General features: G+C 57.6%; 1 protein-coding gene across 3 annotated transcripts in view; it reads left to right on the top strand.

Annotated features, from left to right (window-relative positions):
* Positions 1 to 16193, top strand: part of PLCB2 (phospholipase C beta 2) — a 40074-nt gene that overhangs the window by 14445 nt on the left and 9436 nt on the right. Inside the window, exons 2-22 of one of the 3 annotated variants that reach the window (XM_004609767.2) lie at positions 181 to 350; positions 1966 to 2168; positions 5329 to 5406; positions 5928 to 5996; positions 6531 to 6671; positions 6761 to 6840; positions 6914 to 6967; positions 7256 to 7331; positions 10922 to 11022; positions 11161 to 11327; positions 11417 to 11563; positions 11645 to 11802; positions 11963 to 12045; positions 12239 to 12323; positions 12762 to 12909; positions 13021 to 13151; positions 13272 to 13368; positions 14409 to 14493; positions 14606 to 14730; positions 15170 to 15324; positions 15831 to 15995. In XM_004609767.2, coding sequence (XP_004609824.2) covers positions 2085 to 2168; positions 5329 to 5406; positions 5928 to 5996; positions 6531 to 6671; positions 6761 to 6840; positions 6914 to 6967; positions 7256 to 7331; positions 10922 to 11022; positions 11161 to 11327; positions 11417 to 11563; positions 11645 to 11802; positions 11963 to 12045; positions 12239 to 12323; positions 12762 to 12909; positions 13021 to 13151; positions 13272 to 13368; positions 14409 to 14493; positions 14606 to 14730; positions 15170 to 15324; positions 15831 to 15995 — 2229 coding nt within the window. In that variant the 5' untranslated portion in view covers positions 181 to 350; positions 1966 to 2084. Of the gene's footprint in view, positions 1 to 180; positions 351 to 1965; positions 2169 to 5328; positions 5407 to 5927; positions 5997 to 6530; positions 6672 to 6760; positions 6841 to 6913; positions 6968 to 7255; positions 7332 to 10921; positions 11023 to 11160; positions 11328 to 11416; positions 11564 to 11644; positions 11803 to 11962; positions 12046 to 12238; positions 12324 to 12761; positions 12910 to 13020; positions 13152 to 13271; positions 13369 to 14408; positions 14494 to 14600; positions 14731 to 15169; positions 15325 to 15830; positions 15996 to 16193 lie in introns of those variants that run through there. The other 2 variants (XR_008629098.1, XM_055129863.1) reach the window with 2 other exon arrangements.

Raw genomic sequence — 16193 nt, 5'->3', positions numbered from 1 at the left:
TTCCTGAGTGCATGAGCCAGAAGTAACCCTTTGCATCACCAGGTGTGACCCAAAAAGAAATAAAAAAAAAAGGTTTGTGGTCTAGAATGGCAATTTATTTATTTATTTATTTTGGAGGACTGTGTGTTAGTGGTAGAAATTCTCTCAGCTCCTACCACTGGCCCCTGTCTCCCTGCTCAGACTGAACAGCAGAGACAATGCAAGGAATTGCAGGATGTATATTGTGCAACAATATACAGCAGAGCTCCGGCAGTTGAAGACCTCTGGAACCCAGCCACGGCCATGCTCAAGGTCCCTCTCCACATGTTTGGATGAGCCTCGCGCATGATGGAACCGGCAGAGGAACCCAGGTGTGTGGGACCCGGGGCTGAAATCTCCAAGGCTGCTCGGATTGGGACTGGGCCTCTTCCACCCAGATCCCCCATTTTCCAGTAGCTAGGTGGTCACACCCAGAAACTGCCCCCAGCGCCATGTAATCCCATCAACTGCCAACATCCAGAGACTATAAAACTAAGCAGCCTCGAGACATCTGATAGCCTAGTTCTCCCTCTTGGAGAATCTGGCAAGCTACTGAGAGTCTACTGCCTGCACGGGAGAGCCTGGCAAGCTCCCTGTGGCGTATTCATATGCCAAATATAGTAACAATGATGGGTCTCATTCCCCTGGCCCTGAAGAGCCTCTAATGTGGCACTGTTAGGAAGGATGAGTAAAAGAGGCTGCTAAAATCTCAGGGCTAGGATGAATGGAAACATTACTGGGCCCGCACGAGCAAATCCTTGATCAACGGGATGACAGTGATACAGTGATATTGTGCAACATTCTAGGTGGGGGGGTACCCAGGCCCAGGCCCTGAGAGGGGAAGGAAGTCCATGAGCAACTGATTAAACTGCCTCCCTCATTGGATAGGAAGGTGATAAGAAGAGCCGGTTAGAGAGAGGAAGCTCTGGGCGGCGGGGCTGGGGCAGAGGCATGCTAGAGCCATGCTCCCTGGGCTCACACCAGAGCTAGGTTCCCCTGGCACAGGCCCTGGGCACTAAGCAGAGGAGGGCAGCCAGCAGGAAGGAGCTCCGGAGGCGGCTGGCCAAGGGCTGCTCAGAGCAGCCATGTGTGGAGTGATGGCTGGTGAGTGGCGCCAGGGGCCAGGAAGGGGAGTCGTGTGTGTGTGTGTGTGTGTGTGTGTGTGTGTGTGTGTGTGTGTGTGTGTGTGTGTTGGATGTGATTGCACCTCATTTTCATGGGGAGGAAGCATTGAGAAAGAGGAGCTGGGTGATTAGCAAACTTTGCTTATTCAAAATGCTCAGTTCTATTCCGCCTCTGATCCCTCGGCACCACAACAAAACTAAAACAAAAGTTAAGATCCCTGGACCTGGGGTGCAATCAGTGCTCTGATGGTGTGAAGGAGGTGCTAGGTGTGAATCCTGCACACATTTCCCCATCCCCCCTTCCCCCCACCTTGCCACTGTGGTCAAAAATGACTGCTCTCAGGGCTGGGGAGATGCAAAGGCCCTGAATTCAATCCCCCTGCATTCTGCCTCACTTAGTTGGTGAAGTATTGCAGGGAAGGACCCCCCAACGTCTCTAAGCTTGGCAGGTAAACCCCCCCAAAATCACTCAGCCCCAGCTGAGCCCTTCCTATCTCATGGTCACCTTCAGGGGGACCCCAGGCCCCTCAGCTCCATCCCCGGGGCGCTGTCTCTCCAGCTCCCCAGAAGCAACTTTCCAGGAATTCCTCTGGGGAGTCAGCAAGACCCCTCTCCAAGGTTCTGGGTCCCAGACGTTCCCCTCCTGTCCTGAACGGCTAAGATAACCCCTGCAACCCCGAGCAGGAAGTCCGGAGGCTTTGGGAGCAGGCGAGGGAGGAGAGTTTGGGGAGGAGCCCCCCACCGCAGGCAGGAGGGGGAGGGTCATATAAAGAGGCAGATTAGGCCTTTTGCGGAAGCACTCAGCCCGGCACTGGACGTCCAGGCTGGGCTGTAAGCGGATCCCCACAGAAGCCACAGCCAGCGCCATGTGAGCCGTGACCCGGCTTGGCACCCCTGCCCGCCTGTGCCTGCCGGCCTCGTCAGAGAGGGAGCCTGGGTGCCATGTCCCTGCTCAGCCCCGTCCTGCTGCCCCCCGAGGTGAAGACCTATCTGAGCCATGGAGAGCGCTTCATCAAATGGGATGACGTGAGTGGGCGCCAGAGGCGGTGGCAGGGGCTGGAGGGGCTAGTCCAGTGGGCGGGTGGGTTTATGTCTGCCAGGACCAGGCGCCTGTGAGGCTTGGCCGCTCGGCTGTCGGAGATAAAATAAACCTGACAGTGAATGTCCTCAGCTGCCTCGGTGAAGAGGGGCTGCCTGGCTGGCCCGAGGCCTCATCTCTGCACCGGATCTGTTCTCCCCCATCCCACCCAGGGACCCTAGAGAGTGGGGTTTCTTGATCCCCACAGTCCAAGGAGGATGCTCGGGAGTGGTGACCAGAGTCCAGGCCCTTTGAGCCCCTGCTGGGTGCCCAGACTAGAATCACTTCCTGCTTGCTACCTGGCTTGTCTCAGTCCCAGGGAAACACACACACACACACACACACACACACACACACACACACACACACACACACACACGACCTCCAGTGTCCTGGATCCTGGGCTAGCTGCCCTCACCCCTGCTGCCCGAGTGCCAGCCCAGTGTCAGGAAAGGGGTGTCTCTGCTTGGCCCTGCACCTCTCTCTACACCCCAGCGGCTCCTATACAAACCGGTGAGACCTTGCCACAGGACAGGGATTCTCTGGGTGGATGAGGAGAAGCATTCAGGGTTCTGGGTGGGGGACTGCAGACTGACCTGGTGAGAGTCGGGGCTGCTGATCCCAGGAAGGAGAATGTTCTAGAAGAATGGGAGTGGCGGGCGGGGGTGGGGGACGGAACGCTGCTCACTGGCTCTGGCCTGGCCCGGGGAGGGGGGTGTCTCTGTGGGGTGGGGGCTGCTGGGAGGCTCTTCTGCTTTCCGAGCCGAAGTGTGGTTGCTGAGGCATGGTAGCGTGTCCCAGGAGCCGCAGGAATGAGGAAAGTGATTCAGAATGAAAAGTGAAGTGGGCTCCCCTGTGCCGAGGACTGACCAGGCTGGCCCCTGATGGTGGGCACAGGCTTTACGGCCAGCCTGCCCCTGTAAACTTGGCTGTGCCCCCTCGCCCCATGGCGGGACATTGCTGGCTGCCCAACTGGCTTGCTAGAACTGGGAACCTGTAGACAGGTTAGAGCTTCAGAAGGTGAGTTTACTCACTCCTGCAGAAAAAGATGGCCTGGGGCACGCCGTTCATGGGCTAGTTCAGTGCTCATGGCCTTGCACGGTGCTCCTGGGTGCCAGTCGAGGCTCCTGCTTTCGGCTCAGGTCTGTGGGATGCACCAGAGGAAATCAGCTCTGCTTCTTTCGCCTTGTGGCCTTTCCCAGTGTGTTTGGGGGGACACATTCAACCAGACATGCTCTTGGCTCCTGGGGAACATAAACATCCCCAAGCACTTTTCATCACAAAAGCCAGTTTGAAGCTCTTTTTTATTTTATTTTATTTTTGCTTTTTGGGTCACTCCCGGTGATGCACAGGGGTTATTCCCAGTTTATGCACTCAGGAATTACTCCTGGTGGTGTTCGGGGGACCATATGGGATGCTGGGAATAAAACCCGGATCGGCCGCGTGCAAGGCAAACTTGCCCTATCCACTGTACTATTGCTCCAGCCCCAGTTTGAAACTCTTCAGACCTCCAGCGTCAATTGAGAGCTTCGGTTGGTCTCTGCCCCCTCCCTCTGGGACTGGCTTCCTGCGAGTGGAAGGGGCCTGCCCGGATAGCGTGCAGGGAAGGAAGTGGGAAAGAGGGACTGAGGTTCTGAACTGAACAGGGGAGCCTCACAAACCAGCCCGTACCCATGGGGCCCGGCCCAAAGCTAAGATGTCTGTCTTCCCCTCTGGTGGTCTATAATTTGCGGAGGAGGGGTGGTATATAGGTCATGCCTGGGTTTAAGATGAAGAATCAGGCACCCCACCCCTGCTTGAGGAATGACGGGTGGGGAGTCCTCGGATCATCTTTCTCCAGAGTGAGCCGCCTCACTGTGAGTTCCCAGCTGCTCCCTGACACCCCTCCTGAGCCTCCTTGTTGTCGGTGCCCAGGGAATTGAACCCAGAGCTTCACATGTGTGAGGCATAGGCTCTACTGCTGAGTCAGAGGGAACTGCGAATGGCCACCTCCTGGGGTGTCTCCATTTTAAAGAGAGGGTTGGAGCGATAGTGCAGTGGGTAGGGCGTTCATCTTGCACGTGGCTGACCTGGGTTTGATTCCTCCGCCCCTCTCTGAGAGCCCGGCAAGCTACCAAGAGTATCTTGCCTGCACGGCAGAGCCTGGCAAGCTAACCGTGGCGTATTCTATATGCCAAATACATAACAACAAGTCTTACAATGGAGACGTTACTGGTGCCCGCTTGAGCAAATCGATGAGCAACGGGATGACAGTGACACAGAAAAAGAGACCATGACAATGAAAAGGGAACCATTATAGGGAAAAGGTAACCTTTTCACTGAAGATTAGAACTTCAGCAGGTGTGAGTTTACTCTCTCCTGTAGGAAACATGGGGCACCCCGTTGGTGGGCTGGCACAGTGCTCACGGGTTAGTAAAATGCTCATGGGTTAGCCCAGTGCTCACAGGTTAGCACAGAGCGCATGGGTTAGCACAGTGCTCACGGGTTAGCCCAGTGCTCACGGGCTAGTACAATGCTCCCGGGTTAGCTCAGTGCTCATGGACTAGCGTGGGCTTATTTCCCTAGAGCCATGAACCTCTGGAGAGTTTGTAGAAGGGCTCTGGGACTGTAAAGCAGCCTCCACACCGTGGTTAGAGCTCCAGGGGCAGTTCCCAGAGGAGCCTTGATGGTCTTTTAGCGGGGCTGGTTGTGCGCTGGGCTCGGGGGTGAGCTCCCCAGACGGTCGTGGGGAGGCAGTTCTCTGAGGGGCAGCTGAGGTGTGGCTGCAACACACAGGGCATGGCGTGCAGGGGCAGCGTCTGGGCTCAGCCTCTTTCTACGTAGGCTTGCCCTCAGAAGGGTGGGGGTCCCGGGGGAGGCATTCTACTCCTTCCACGGAGCCACGCCCGTTGGTAGCAGGGACTCTGGGGGCCCTCTGGGGACTCACAGGGGAAGCCTCTCCTTTTCCAGAAATGTCCTCCCCACCCCTGCTGCAGAGCTCTTACGGCTCTGGACTTAGCTCTGCAGAAAAAGGGAACTGCGAATGGCCACCTCCTGGGGAGATAGTGAACTCTGGGCTTCCTGAAGCGGGGCCAGGGACGTTTGACCCCCAGTCTGCTCTCTCTGCAGGAAACGGCCATCGCCTCCCCGGTTATTCTGCGCGTGGACCCCAAGGGCTATTACTTGTACTGGACATACCAGAGTAAGGTAGACAGCCCCTGCTCCACCTGAGCGCCCGTGTGTCCACTGAGTCAGGGCAGCCTGATGGCCATGAGGAGGGGAGGCGGGACCTGGGGGAGGTAGAAGGGCCCCACCTGAGGCTCCTCCACTGAGGAAGGGGGGACCCAGGCACCCTCCAGGGCTGCCTCAGCCGGCAGGTCAAACCTCTGCGTCCTTGGGGAGAAGGAAAGCGGGAGAGCTGCTGCAGAGGGCATCTGTCCAGGCCGTGCGTTAAACTGAGGGCTCAGAGGACAGAGGGACAGTAGGAGGGAGGATCCGGGGGTGTTGCAGATTGGGGTGGGGGGTGAGACTGTAAGCCCCAGGGAAGCCAGGTGAGCAGAGAAGGAATGTCCAGAGGGGAAGAGGAGGTGCCATGGACGGGAGACCCCAGGAGGGAGGCAGGGGCCTCCCCCCTGTCTTGGCTGGAGAGATGAGAAGGGTTGCGGTAGTTCCTTCCTCCTTGCTTTTCATTCCCGACCCCACCCAGTCACCCACACCCCTCCCTCCAGGAGATGGAATTTCTGGATATCACCAGCATCCGGGACACCCGCTTTGGGAAGTTTGCCAAAGTGCCCAAGGTAGGTGGGCCCAAGTGGCTAAGGACTGTATACGGGGGCCAGGCTGGCAGTCCCCTAGGATAGGCGTGTGGGGGGACCCTCCAGGCTGAGAGGTCCTCCGGTGTGCGACAATGCTATCCCCCATTGAGGAAGGAGTGTAGCTGTTCCAGAACTTGCTGGAACTTTCTGGAACTGACGGGGGTTATAAGGATGGTGAAGGGTGTCCCGAAACCAGCTCTGGCCCCCAGATCTGTGCGGGAGATTCTGAGAATACACTCCCCCCACCCCACCCTGGCTTGTTTGCCTGCATTTGCCTAATGCTGGGTGGGAAACAGGAGGGAGGGATGGTGGGGACAGGATGGCCTGGGCTGGGAGCAAAGACTCGGCTGCAGATGAAGGTCACACAAACCCGGCCAGGACCCAACGGCCAGGCCCCTCGGCCTCCTCTCCTGGGACCTGTCCTGTGTCCGAGCAGGCTTCTGGGGCCGAGGGAAGATGGGAAGGGACCAGACGACAGGGATGGGGTGACCGCCTGTCTCTCCCCTCCCGGAGTAGAGCCAGAAGCTCCGGGATGTGTTCAACATGGACTTTCCCGACAACACCTTCCTGCTGAAGGCGCTCACCGTGGTGTCCGGCCCCGACCTGGTGGACCTCACCTTCCACAACTTCGTCTCCTACAAGGAGAACGTGGGCAAGGTGTGCTGGGGCCTGGCCGCCTGCGTGGGCAAGGGGTGTCAGAGGTGCAAGGGTCCGGGGCCTGACCCATGTGCTCTGCGCGCCTGCAGGACTGGGCTGAAGATGTGCTGGCCCTGGCCAAGCACCCGCTGACCACCAACGCCCCCCGCAGCACCTTCCTGGACAAGATGTAAGTGCCCGCCTGTCTGTCCCCCGGGCCCTGACTCTCCCCGTGCCCTGACCCCCTGCCCTCTGCCCACCAGCCTGGTGAAGCTCAAGATGCAGCTCAATCCTGAAGGGAAGATTCCTGTCAAGAAGTGAGTCCGCCCCGGGGCTGGCACAGGGACAGCGCAGAGGGCGTTCACCTTGCATGGGGTCAACCTGAGATCAATCCCCAGCACTCTGGATGGTCCCTCCAGCCGCCAGAAGTGATTCCTGAATGCAGAGCCAGGATTAACCACTGAGCACTGCTGGGCGTGCTCCACCCCCTCAAAATAGGAGAAGAGAAGTGAACCTTCCCAGTTGCCCCCCCAGGGCCCACAGAAGATCCATGCCCAGGAAGATCCATTCCCCTCTTTGCCCAAGGACATCCTCTGTGCCTTCAGTTTTTTCCAGATGTTTCCTGCTGACCGTAAGCGGGTGGAAGCTGCCCTCAGTGCTTGCCACCTCCCCAAAAGCAAGGTGAGTGACTCCTCGCCCCCACCCCACACTTCTTCCTCTCACAGGTGCTCTGACTAGGGGCCGCTCGGGCGGGAAGGCAGGAGTGACGGCACAGGCCTGGCCACAGACTGAACGAGACAGAGGGCTGAGAGAGGGAGAGAGAGAGAGAGAGAGAGAGAGAGAGAGAGAGAGAGAGAGAGAGAGAGAGAGAGAGAGAGAGGGAGAGAGAGAGAGAGAGAGAGGAGAGAGAGAGAGAGAGAGAGAGAGAGAGAGAGAGAGAGAGAGAGGGAGAGGGAGATAGAGAGGGAGAGAGAGAGTGTGCATGTGCTAAAGTGTGACTGTAAGTATGAGTGTCAAAGTGTGTCAGTGTGTGTGATGTGTGTATGTGTGACTGTGTGTGAATACATATGCGAGTGTGTATGTGTCAGTGTGTGGAATGTGTATGTGTGACTGTGTGTGACGCTGCGTGAATGTATGTGCAAGTGTGTATGTGGTCACATGTGTGATGTGTGTGACTGTGTGTATGTGTGACTATGCATGAATGTGTGTTTGACTATGTGTGTGTATGTGTTTAAGTGTGATTGTGTCTAAGTGTGTGTGTGTCAATGTGTGTGATGCACATGTGACTACATGTGAGTGTGTGTGTTTTAAGTGTGATTGTGTCTGTGTCAGTGTGTGATGTATGTGTATGTATGAGTAATTGTGTGACTGTGTGCATGTATGTGCAAGTGTGTAGTGATCATGTGTGTGTGTGTGACTATGTGTGATTGTGTGGTGATTGGTAGGACTGAACCCCTAGCCCTGGCAGTATAGGGGGGCTGGGGGTGGCAGTAGTTGAGGGACCTTGTTTAGGGGGGTGCGTTCCTATTGACGTAGAAGTTAAGAGTAAAAGTTTCTGCCCTGAGGAGCAAGGTGGAGTCCGAAGCTGGCAGGGACGTGAGTGAAGGGGGCATGAGAGCAGCTGGAGAGGAGTAAAGCGAGGATGGAAGCTGGCAGGACACACCTCAGCTCCACACGAGAAAATCATTTTTTCTTTGCTTTTAGTTCAGTAAGAAAATGTTGCGAGCTGTACGCAAGGTCACCCCAGGAGAAACCTTAGGTGACTGGCACCAGGGAGCCCAGTGGGCCGATGTGCCTGAGTCAGTGTTCAGGAAGGTGGGGGCTGGGTACCAGCTCCCATGTGGCTCCCGGATCAGTGCTTTGCCAAGGGCACCCTTGACAAAAACAAACAAAAAACACTGGGAGTCTGTTGTTTTTTTTTTTCTAAGTATGTAGAGTATAGGAAACAAACTAAGACCTTCCTGGTCACTGTCCATATGGATCCAGGGGAATGTCCCCAAGCTGCAGCTCTGTGGGGTTTCTGGGAAGGTGGGATGGCCTCATGCTTCCTGCTTCCTTCTCTCCTTCCCCTGCTCCTGTGATGCAATGGTCAGGCCTCCTTATCTGTCCAGCAGGAGCCACAGGCCTTTTGCTGGGATCTTTTGCTGGTGTGTCCACCTGGGAGCTTAGGCAGATGCAGTCTGGCTCACTTGCTTGACCCTCTGCTGGCCTGACACCCATGCTGGCCTTCCACTGTGATCCTGGAAGACGTTTGATGGGTTTTCCTGGGTTGGGAGGAATAGGCAGAGTCCTCATAGGCATCTCCTTCCCTCCCTCCCATCCTCCCTCCCTCCCTCCCTCCCTCCCTCTCTGCCTCCCTCCTTTCCTTCCTTCTTACATCTGAAGGTTCTTGAGGCATACTCCTCTATGCTCAGGGGCACTCCTGATGGGATTTGGGGACCATATGGGGTGCTAGGAAACAAACCCAGGTAGGCTGCATGCAAGGAAAGTGCCCTCCCCACTGTCCTCTCTCTCTCTAGCACACACCCCCATTCTGAACATTCCATGGAAATGGAATCTTGCGCCAAGTGCTCTTTCATGCCACCCAAATGCACCTAGCGAGTGCTCCTAGGTTCATCCACATTATAAAAGACATCAGTGCTTCATTCCCGTTTGCTGCTGAATCATATTCCATTGAATGGATATACCACATTTCACTTGTCTGTTCATTTATCTGTTGATGGACATTGGATGGTTAGCACATTCTTTTTGATGCATGCATCAAGCTGCTGTAATATTCGCATGCGGGAATTTTGTCTAGATGTATGTTTTTGTTTCTTTTGAGTGTAAACTTGGGGTGGAGTTGTTGGGTCAGAGTCCAACTGTGTGGTTAATGTTTGAGGAACTGCTCATGGTTTCCAAAGGAACTGAACCATTTTACATTCCGACCAGCACTGGATGGAGGGTTCCAAGTTCTCCACATTCTCCCCAACACTTGTTATCGTCTTTTTAGAAAAAAAATTTAATTTTAGTCTTGCTGTGGGAGTGAAGTGATATCTCATTGTGGTTTAGATTTGCATTTCCTTAATGACTAATGATATCAAGCATCTTTTCATGGGCTCCTGGACCGTTTGCCTCTCTTCTTTAGAGAAAAGCCTATTCAACTCCACTGTCCAGTTTCCAATGGGGTTATTTGTCTTTTTTGCTGTTGAGTAAGCTGTTGAATTATCTCTTACTGGAAACATAATTTGCAAACATTTTATTCTTTTCTGTGACGGGCATTTCACCTTCTTGATGGGACCCTTTGAAACACCATTTTCAGAGTGAAGTGCAAATGGCCCTTCCTGGTGTTCCCTGTTTATTGGGTGTTGTTGTAAACTATTATTTTTGGTTTGCCTATTTCTTTCTTCATCTCTGGTGTTTGTGCTTCGTGTATCTTGGGATCTGTTTATACTGTGCTTTGTTAAAATATATTTTTAAAACTCTGTCCTCTGCTTTACAAAAGGGCTCCCGGAGAGACAGTACAGGGGGTAGGGCACTTGCCTTGCACGTGGTTTGATCCTTAGCACCCCATATGTCCCCCTCAGCTCTTCCAGAAGTGACCCCTGAGCATTGCTGGGTGTGTCCCCCCACAAAAAAAGCAAAAAGAACCCCCCCAAAAAACCCAACCCCCCAAGAAAGATCAGGTCCAGAATGATAGTACAGTATGTGTGGTGTTTGCCTTGCACGTGGCTGACCCAGATTTGATGCCCTGCACCACAGATGATCCCCGGGCACTGCCAGGAGTGATCCTGAGCACAGAGCCAGAAGTGATCCCTGAATACTGCTGGTGTGCCCCTCCAAAAGAGATCAGGCCAGGGAGATAGCTTGAAGAGGTGGAGCACAGGTATATATGAGACCCTAAATTTGATCCCAGGCACCATGGCGCCCCAAGGTCTCTATTAAAAAATGAACCAACAAACCCCAAACAATGAGCATCTGCTGACAGGTACAAAGACATTTGGCCTTTCTCCTTCCCTTCTGGTATTTCCCTGACAAGCGCCCAAATTTAGGACCAAAGCAAACCAGCTAAACGGACTCTCTGCTCTCTGCTTAGCTATCTGGGCCTGGACAGCGCGCACTTGGAGTGTCCCTCCTCCCTACCCCGACCTAATATTTCCTCTGTGGACCAGACCCGCTTCGTCCCCCGCTCCCCCCGACACACACAGTGTTGGGTCTAAAATATGGGTCTTCATCCAGAGAAGTTTGGGGGTCAGGAGTGATCAGAGAATCTTTCCCCCAACCACCCCCAGAATGATGCCATCAACCCCGAAGACTTCCCAGAATCGGTCTACAAGAGTTTCCTCATGAGCCTCTGCCCTCGGCCCGAAATAGACGAGATCTTCACGTCCTAGTGAGTTCCCTGGGCCAGGCCGGGCCTGGAGAAAGGTTCTCCCGTGCTGGGAATGGGGTAGCCTCGATGGAGAGGGGCTGCATGTGCATCCCCCTGGCCCAGGAGGCCACCTGGACTCCTCCCCACTCTGGCCCACAGCCACGCCAAGGCCAAACCCTACATGACCAAGGAGCACCTGACCAAATTCATCAACCAGGTGCAGCGCGACCCCCGACTCAATTCCTTGCTGTTCCCGCCAGCCCGGCCGGACCAGGTGCAGGGGCTCATCCACAAGTACGAGCCCAGCTGCATCAACGTGCAGAGGGGTGAGACACGGGGGTCCTTCCCTTGCCCCCTCCCCGCAGTCCACCCCAGCTACTGGCTGCAGCCTTGACTGCCAGCCCCCGTCCTGCAGGCCAGCTGTCCCCCGAGGGCATGGTGTGGTTCCTGTGCGGGCCGGAGAACAGTGTGCTGGCCCAGGACAAGCTCCTGCTTCACCAGGACATGACGCAGCCGCTCAACCATTACTTCATCAACTCCTCGCACAACACCTACCTCACAGGTGGGTGGGCGACCGTGGGTCCTGTCGCTGCAATCCAGACGGATGCGCCTGACCCCGTTTCTCCTCCCCCACACCCCCCAGCGGGCCAGTTCTCTGGCCTCTCCTCGGCCGAGATGTACCGTCAGGTGCTGCTGGCGGGCTGCCGCTGCGTGGAGCTGGACTGCTGGAAGGGGAAACCCCCGGACGAGGAGCCCATCATCACGCACGGCTTCACCATGACCACCGACATCTACTTCAAGGTGGGCCTGCACAGGGCCTGGGAAGCCTCGTGGCCGCGGCGGGGCCTGGACTCCAGGCTCTGGGTGTGAAGCCGAGGAGACAAGGCGGCCTCTGACCTGTGAGGACAGGGCGGGAAAGGCTGGGGCACTGGCCTGCTGCCATGGAGCCCCTCTCCTGCAGGAAGCCATCGAAGCCATTGCAGAGAGCGCCTTCAAGACCTCCCCGTACCCCGTCATCCTGTCGTTCGAAAACCACGTGGACTCGTGTGTACCCTCAGCCTCCTCCTCCCGCACCCTTGCTCCCGTCTGCAGCTGCCCTCCCCGAGCTGCCCCTGCCCCTGGCCAGGCCCTCCCCCACAGCTCTCCTGCCACCTCATCCTGGGCCCCTGCAAAAGGAGGGGTGAGGGTGCTGGGTGGGGGGAGCTGCTGAACCCCAAGGTCTCTTCCATCCCTACAGACCCCGACAACAGGCCAAAATGGCCGAGTACTGCCGGACGATGTTTGGGGACATGCTGCTCACGGAACCCCTGGAAAAATTCCCGGTGGGGGTGAAGGGGCCCTTTGGGGCTGCAGACTGGGGACCCGGGGTAGGGGTTGGGGCCAAATGAAGGATGAGGATGTGTCCAGAGGATGCAGGGGTTAATTTGGCCACCTTGGGGTGCTGGGACCCTCTCATAGCACACATGTGCGCTGGTGCTGGGTTTCGGGGCTCACGTACATGGACATTCCTGAACTCTGGGTGCTGACACCCTTGGGACACCGACTACCAGGTGGGCTCAGCTCAGGGACTGTTGGGGAGGGCCCCGGGGTGCCTGGACTGGTCTTGGGGATCAAGGAAGGCTTCCTGGTGTGAGTGGTAATTCAGAAGATGCTCTAGGAGCAACTGGACTTACCTGGGTAACAGCAGAAAAAGGGGTTCCAGGCAGAGGGAGGCAGGTAGGGGTGAGGAGACAGTGCCGAGCCTCTCCCTTCCCTTCCAGCTGAAACCAGGCACCCCCCTGCCCAGCCCTGAGGATCTCAAAGGCAAAATCCTCATCAAGAATAAGAAGAACCAGTTCTGTGGCAAGGAAGCAGGTGGGGAGCCAGAGGGCAGCTGCCCACCCAGTACCCCAGCGGGTGAGGAGCCAGGTGAGTCCTGGGGGAGACTGGGGTGGGGTGTGGGGGAGAAGCAGCTGGACCGGAAGAGAAGCAGGTCCAGGAGGAGACTGTTGCCCCCACCATGGCCCCCCCACCTCGCAGTGGTGCAGCCTTGTGAATCTGTGTGGACTGGCGAGGAGGAGGAAGAGGAGGAGGAGGAGGCAGAAGAGGAAGAGGAGGAAGAGTTGGGGTGTCTGGATGAAGAGGAGATAAAAAAGATGCAGTCAGATGAGGTGTGTGGGGGCCAGTGGGGACCACAGCTCCTCCTGTCCTCTCCACCCCATTGCCCTGGGGGAGGGGCCCCACTGGCACCAGGTCCTGGGGCTCTGTCCACCCTACGCCCTCCTTCCCAGGGCACAGCGGGTCTGGAGGTGACGGCGTATGAGGAGATGTCCAGTCTGGTCAACTACATCCAGCCCACCAAGTTCATCTCCTTCGAGCTCTCGGCTGGTGAGTCAGGGAGGGGATGGATACGCAAGTGTGGGGTCTGGAGTGATAGGACAGCGGGCAGGGCGTTTGCCTTGCACGCGGCTGACCCGGGTTCTATCCCTGCACCCCATATGGTCCCCTGTGCACTGCCAGGAGTGCAGAGCCAGGAGTAACCCCTGAGCATTGCCGGGTGTGACCCCAAAACAAAACAAAAGAGGATACTCTCATGGGTCTAGGTGAGTGAAGGCCCCCCCAATCCCCCAGCCCGCCCTGAACTCAGCCTGTGTCTATAAATACCCCGGCCGGAGTCAGCCTGGGCGGTTTAAGTGGCTGTGGCTCCGAGCTTCCTGACAGTGTTCCGGGGACCTTGGTGCGAGCTAGCAAGCGGGGTGCTCTGGACAGTGTCAGCGCTAGGTGGGGGCCAGGGCCAGGCCCCCTCAGCAGGCTGGCCGTGGCTCCCAGAGTGAACCCTAGAGCAGGGTGACTGCTGGGGAAGCAGGAATAGCAGCTGGTGTTCCTCTGAGTGGGACCCCTGACCTCTGCGGCACCTGGGGGGCCAGCCTCCCTCTGCCTCCTCCAGTCACTGCATCCTGGCCTCCTCTTAGCCCTGCACCCCGCCCTCCTTTCACCCTCTGAACCCTGCCCTCTGAACTCTGCCCTCCTCTGACCCTCTAGCATGGCCCCACACTAGGAGCTTGGTGGCACTGACCCACACACTGCACCCCTCCTCAGGGTGTGTGGCCACCCCTAGGCCCCCAGCATGTGTGCTCAGCTCCTTATTGGTCTTTGCAGACTCCTGACCAAGGGGCCCTGCCTCACCTGTCCCCTGCACCCCGCATCCCGCACTCACACTCTCTAGGACTGTGTGACGCCCCCTCCCTATGCGTGCCCACCAGGCACCCCCTGCACACACAGGGTACCCCCATACTTTCTGGGGCAGCTCCTCAGTGGAAATGCCAGGTGGGCACCTCCTGGGCACTGGACAGAGCTGCCCACTGGGGAGGGCAGGACCAAGGGTGGGGACCATCTAACATGCCTCCCACCCACCTTTGCCCACACAGAGAAGAACCAGAGTTATGTCATCTCCTCCTTCACGGAGCTCAAGGCCTACGACCTGCTGTCCAAGGCCTCGGTGCAGTTTGTGGAGTATCCTTGGCACCTGCGAGGCGGGGGGCCCAGCTGGGGTGCGGGGGAGGGGGCTCTGTAGGGGGATAGAGGGGGCTCTGAGGGGCGGGCGGTTCCTATACTCTGAGGACAGCTACAACAAGCGCCAGATGAGCCGCATCTACCCCAAGGGCACCCGCATGGACTCTTCCAACTACATGCCCCAGATGTTCTGGAACGCCGGGTGCCAGATGGTGGCCCTCAACTTTCAGACCATGGGTAAGGATACCTCCTCCCCTCCTTGAAAACTGATACCAGCACCACCCACACACACACCTGCCTTTCCCACCTTGGCCCCATCCATAGTACAGAGAGGGACGTGCTGATACTGGCTTGGACTCTGAGAGCACACGTAGGGGTGAGGTGAGCTGTCTCCTGGGGCCCAGACCCCTCCCCGCAGGCCACTGTGGCCGCAGGTGTCTAGCTGTGCGTGGGCAGCTGCCACCCCGGCTCTGTGTGGTGGGGCTGGGGGCTGGCCTGCTTGGGGCCAGCTGGCCACCAGCTTGGCATTCCTCCCTCCTAGCAGACGAGACTTCCCTAGGAACTGGGACCCGAGACCCCTCCCTCTCACTGTCCACACAGTGTTCCCCGTCACAAGGCAGGAGCGGAAGAGATCTGCTTCCCCCTCACACCTCACAGTGTGCCCCGGTTCCCCCAGACCTGCCCATGCAGCAGAACATGGCTCTGTTTGAGTTCAACGGCCAGAGCGGCTACCTCCTCAAGCACGAGTTCATGCGGCGACCGGACAAGCAGTTCAACCCCTACTCCGTGGACCGCATCGACGTGGTGGTCGCCACCACCCTTTCCATCACGGCAAGGCCCTGCAGAGGCCCCGTGGCCAGGAGGGAGGGCTGGGCTGGGGGCGAGCGGGGTGGGAGGGGGGGACACAGAAGCCCCACTCCCCCACTCCCACCCCCCTCCCCTGATATCCTGGAAACTTCAGCCGCAGCCAGTTCGTGCAGGAGCAAGTTGCCTTGGAAACTGCCTCCTCCTCAGCTCTGAGGCTGCCTCTTAGTCCCCATGGCAACCAAGGGGAAGGGCTGAGGCTGGGGTGGGGGAGGGGAGGAGAGTGGGCAGAGTGGGGCCGCAGGAGCCCCAGTCCGGGGGAGGGCCCGGTCCTTCCTGCTGGGGGAGGGCCGCCTGCTGGAAGCCTGTTGGTCACTGGTCACCACGGTGCAGCTGGAACCCTGGAGCCACGCAACCCCACTGGTGGCCAGTGCTGAACGGGGACCCAAAAATGGATGCTGGGGATGTGGGGTGGGGGCCAGGCACTGGGGTGCGGGAAGCTGATGCCAGCCCACCATGGCTCCCCCGTCCAGGTAATCTCGGGGCAGTTCCTGTCGGAACGAAGTGTGCGCACCTACGTGGAGGTAGAGCTGTTCGGCCTTCCTGGGGACCCCAAGAGGCGCTACCGCACCAAGCTGTCCCCCAACACCAACTCCATCAACCCTGTCTGGAAGGAGGAGCCCTTTGTCTTCGAGAAGGTGGGGGCCAGGGCCCGGTAGGGCAGAAAAGAAGAAATAGATCAAGGAACGCCCTCTGTACCCCTCCATTCTCTCCCCCCACGCCCCGAATTCCATGAACCCCCTGGGGCTGTCCAGGGCTGGTGGGTTTTGTGTATGCACGCATGTGAGAGACCAGGGGGGAGATGCGAATCCCCAGTGCTGGGAGCAGGCCCCCAT

Source organism: Sorex araneus, chromosome 3, assembly GCF_027595985.1.
Source record: "Sorex araneus isolate mSorAra2 chromosome 3, mSorAra2.pri, whole genome shotgun sequence".
NCBI classification, from domain to species: Eukaryota; Metazoa; Chordata; class Mammalia; order Eulipotyphla; family Soricidae; genus Sorex; species Sorex araneus.
This window is presented reverse-complemented; position numbering and strand designations above follow the sequence as displayed.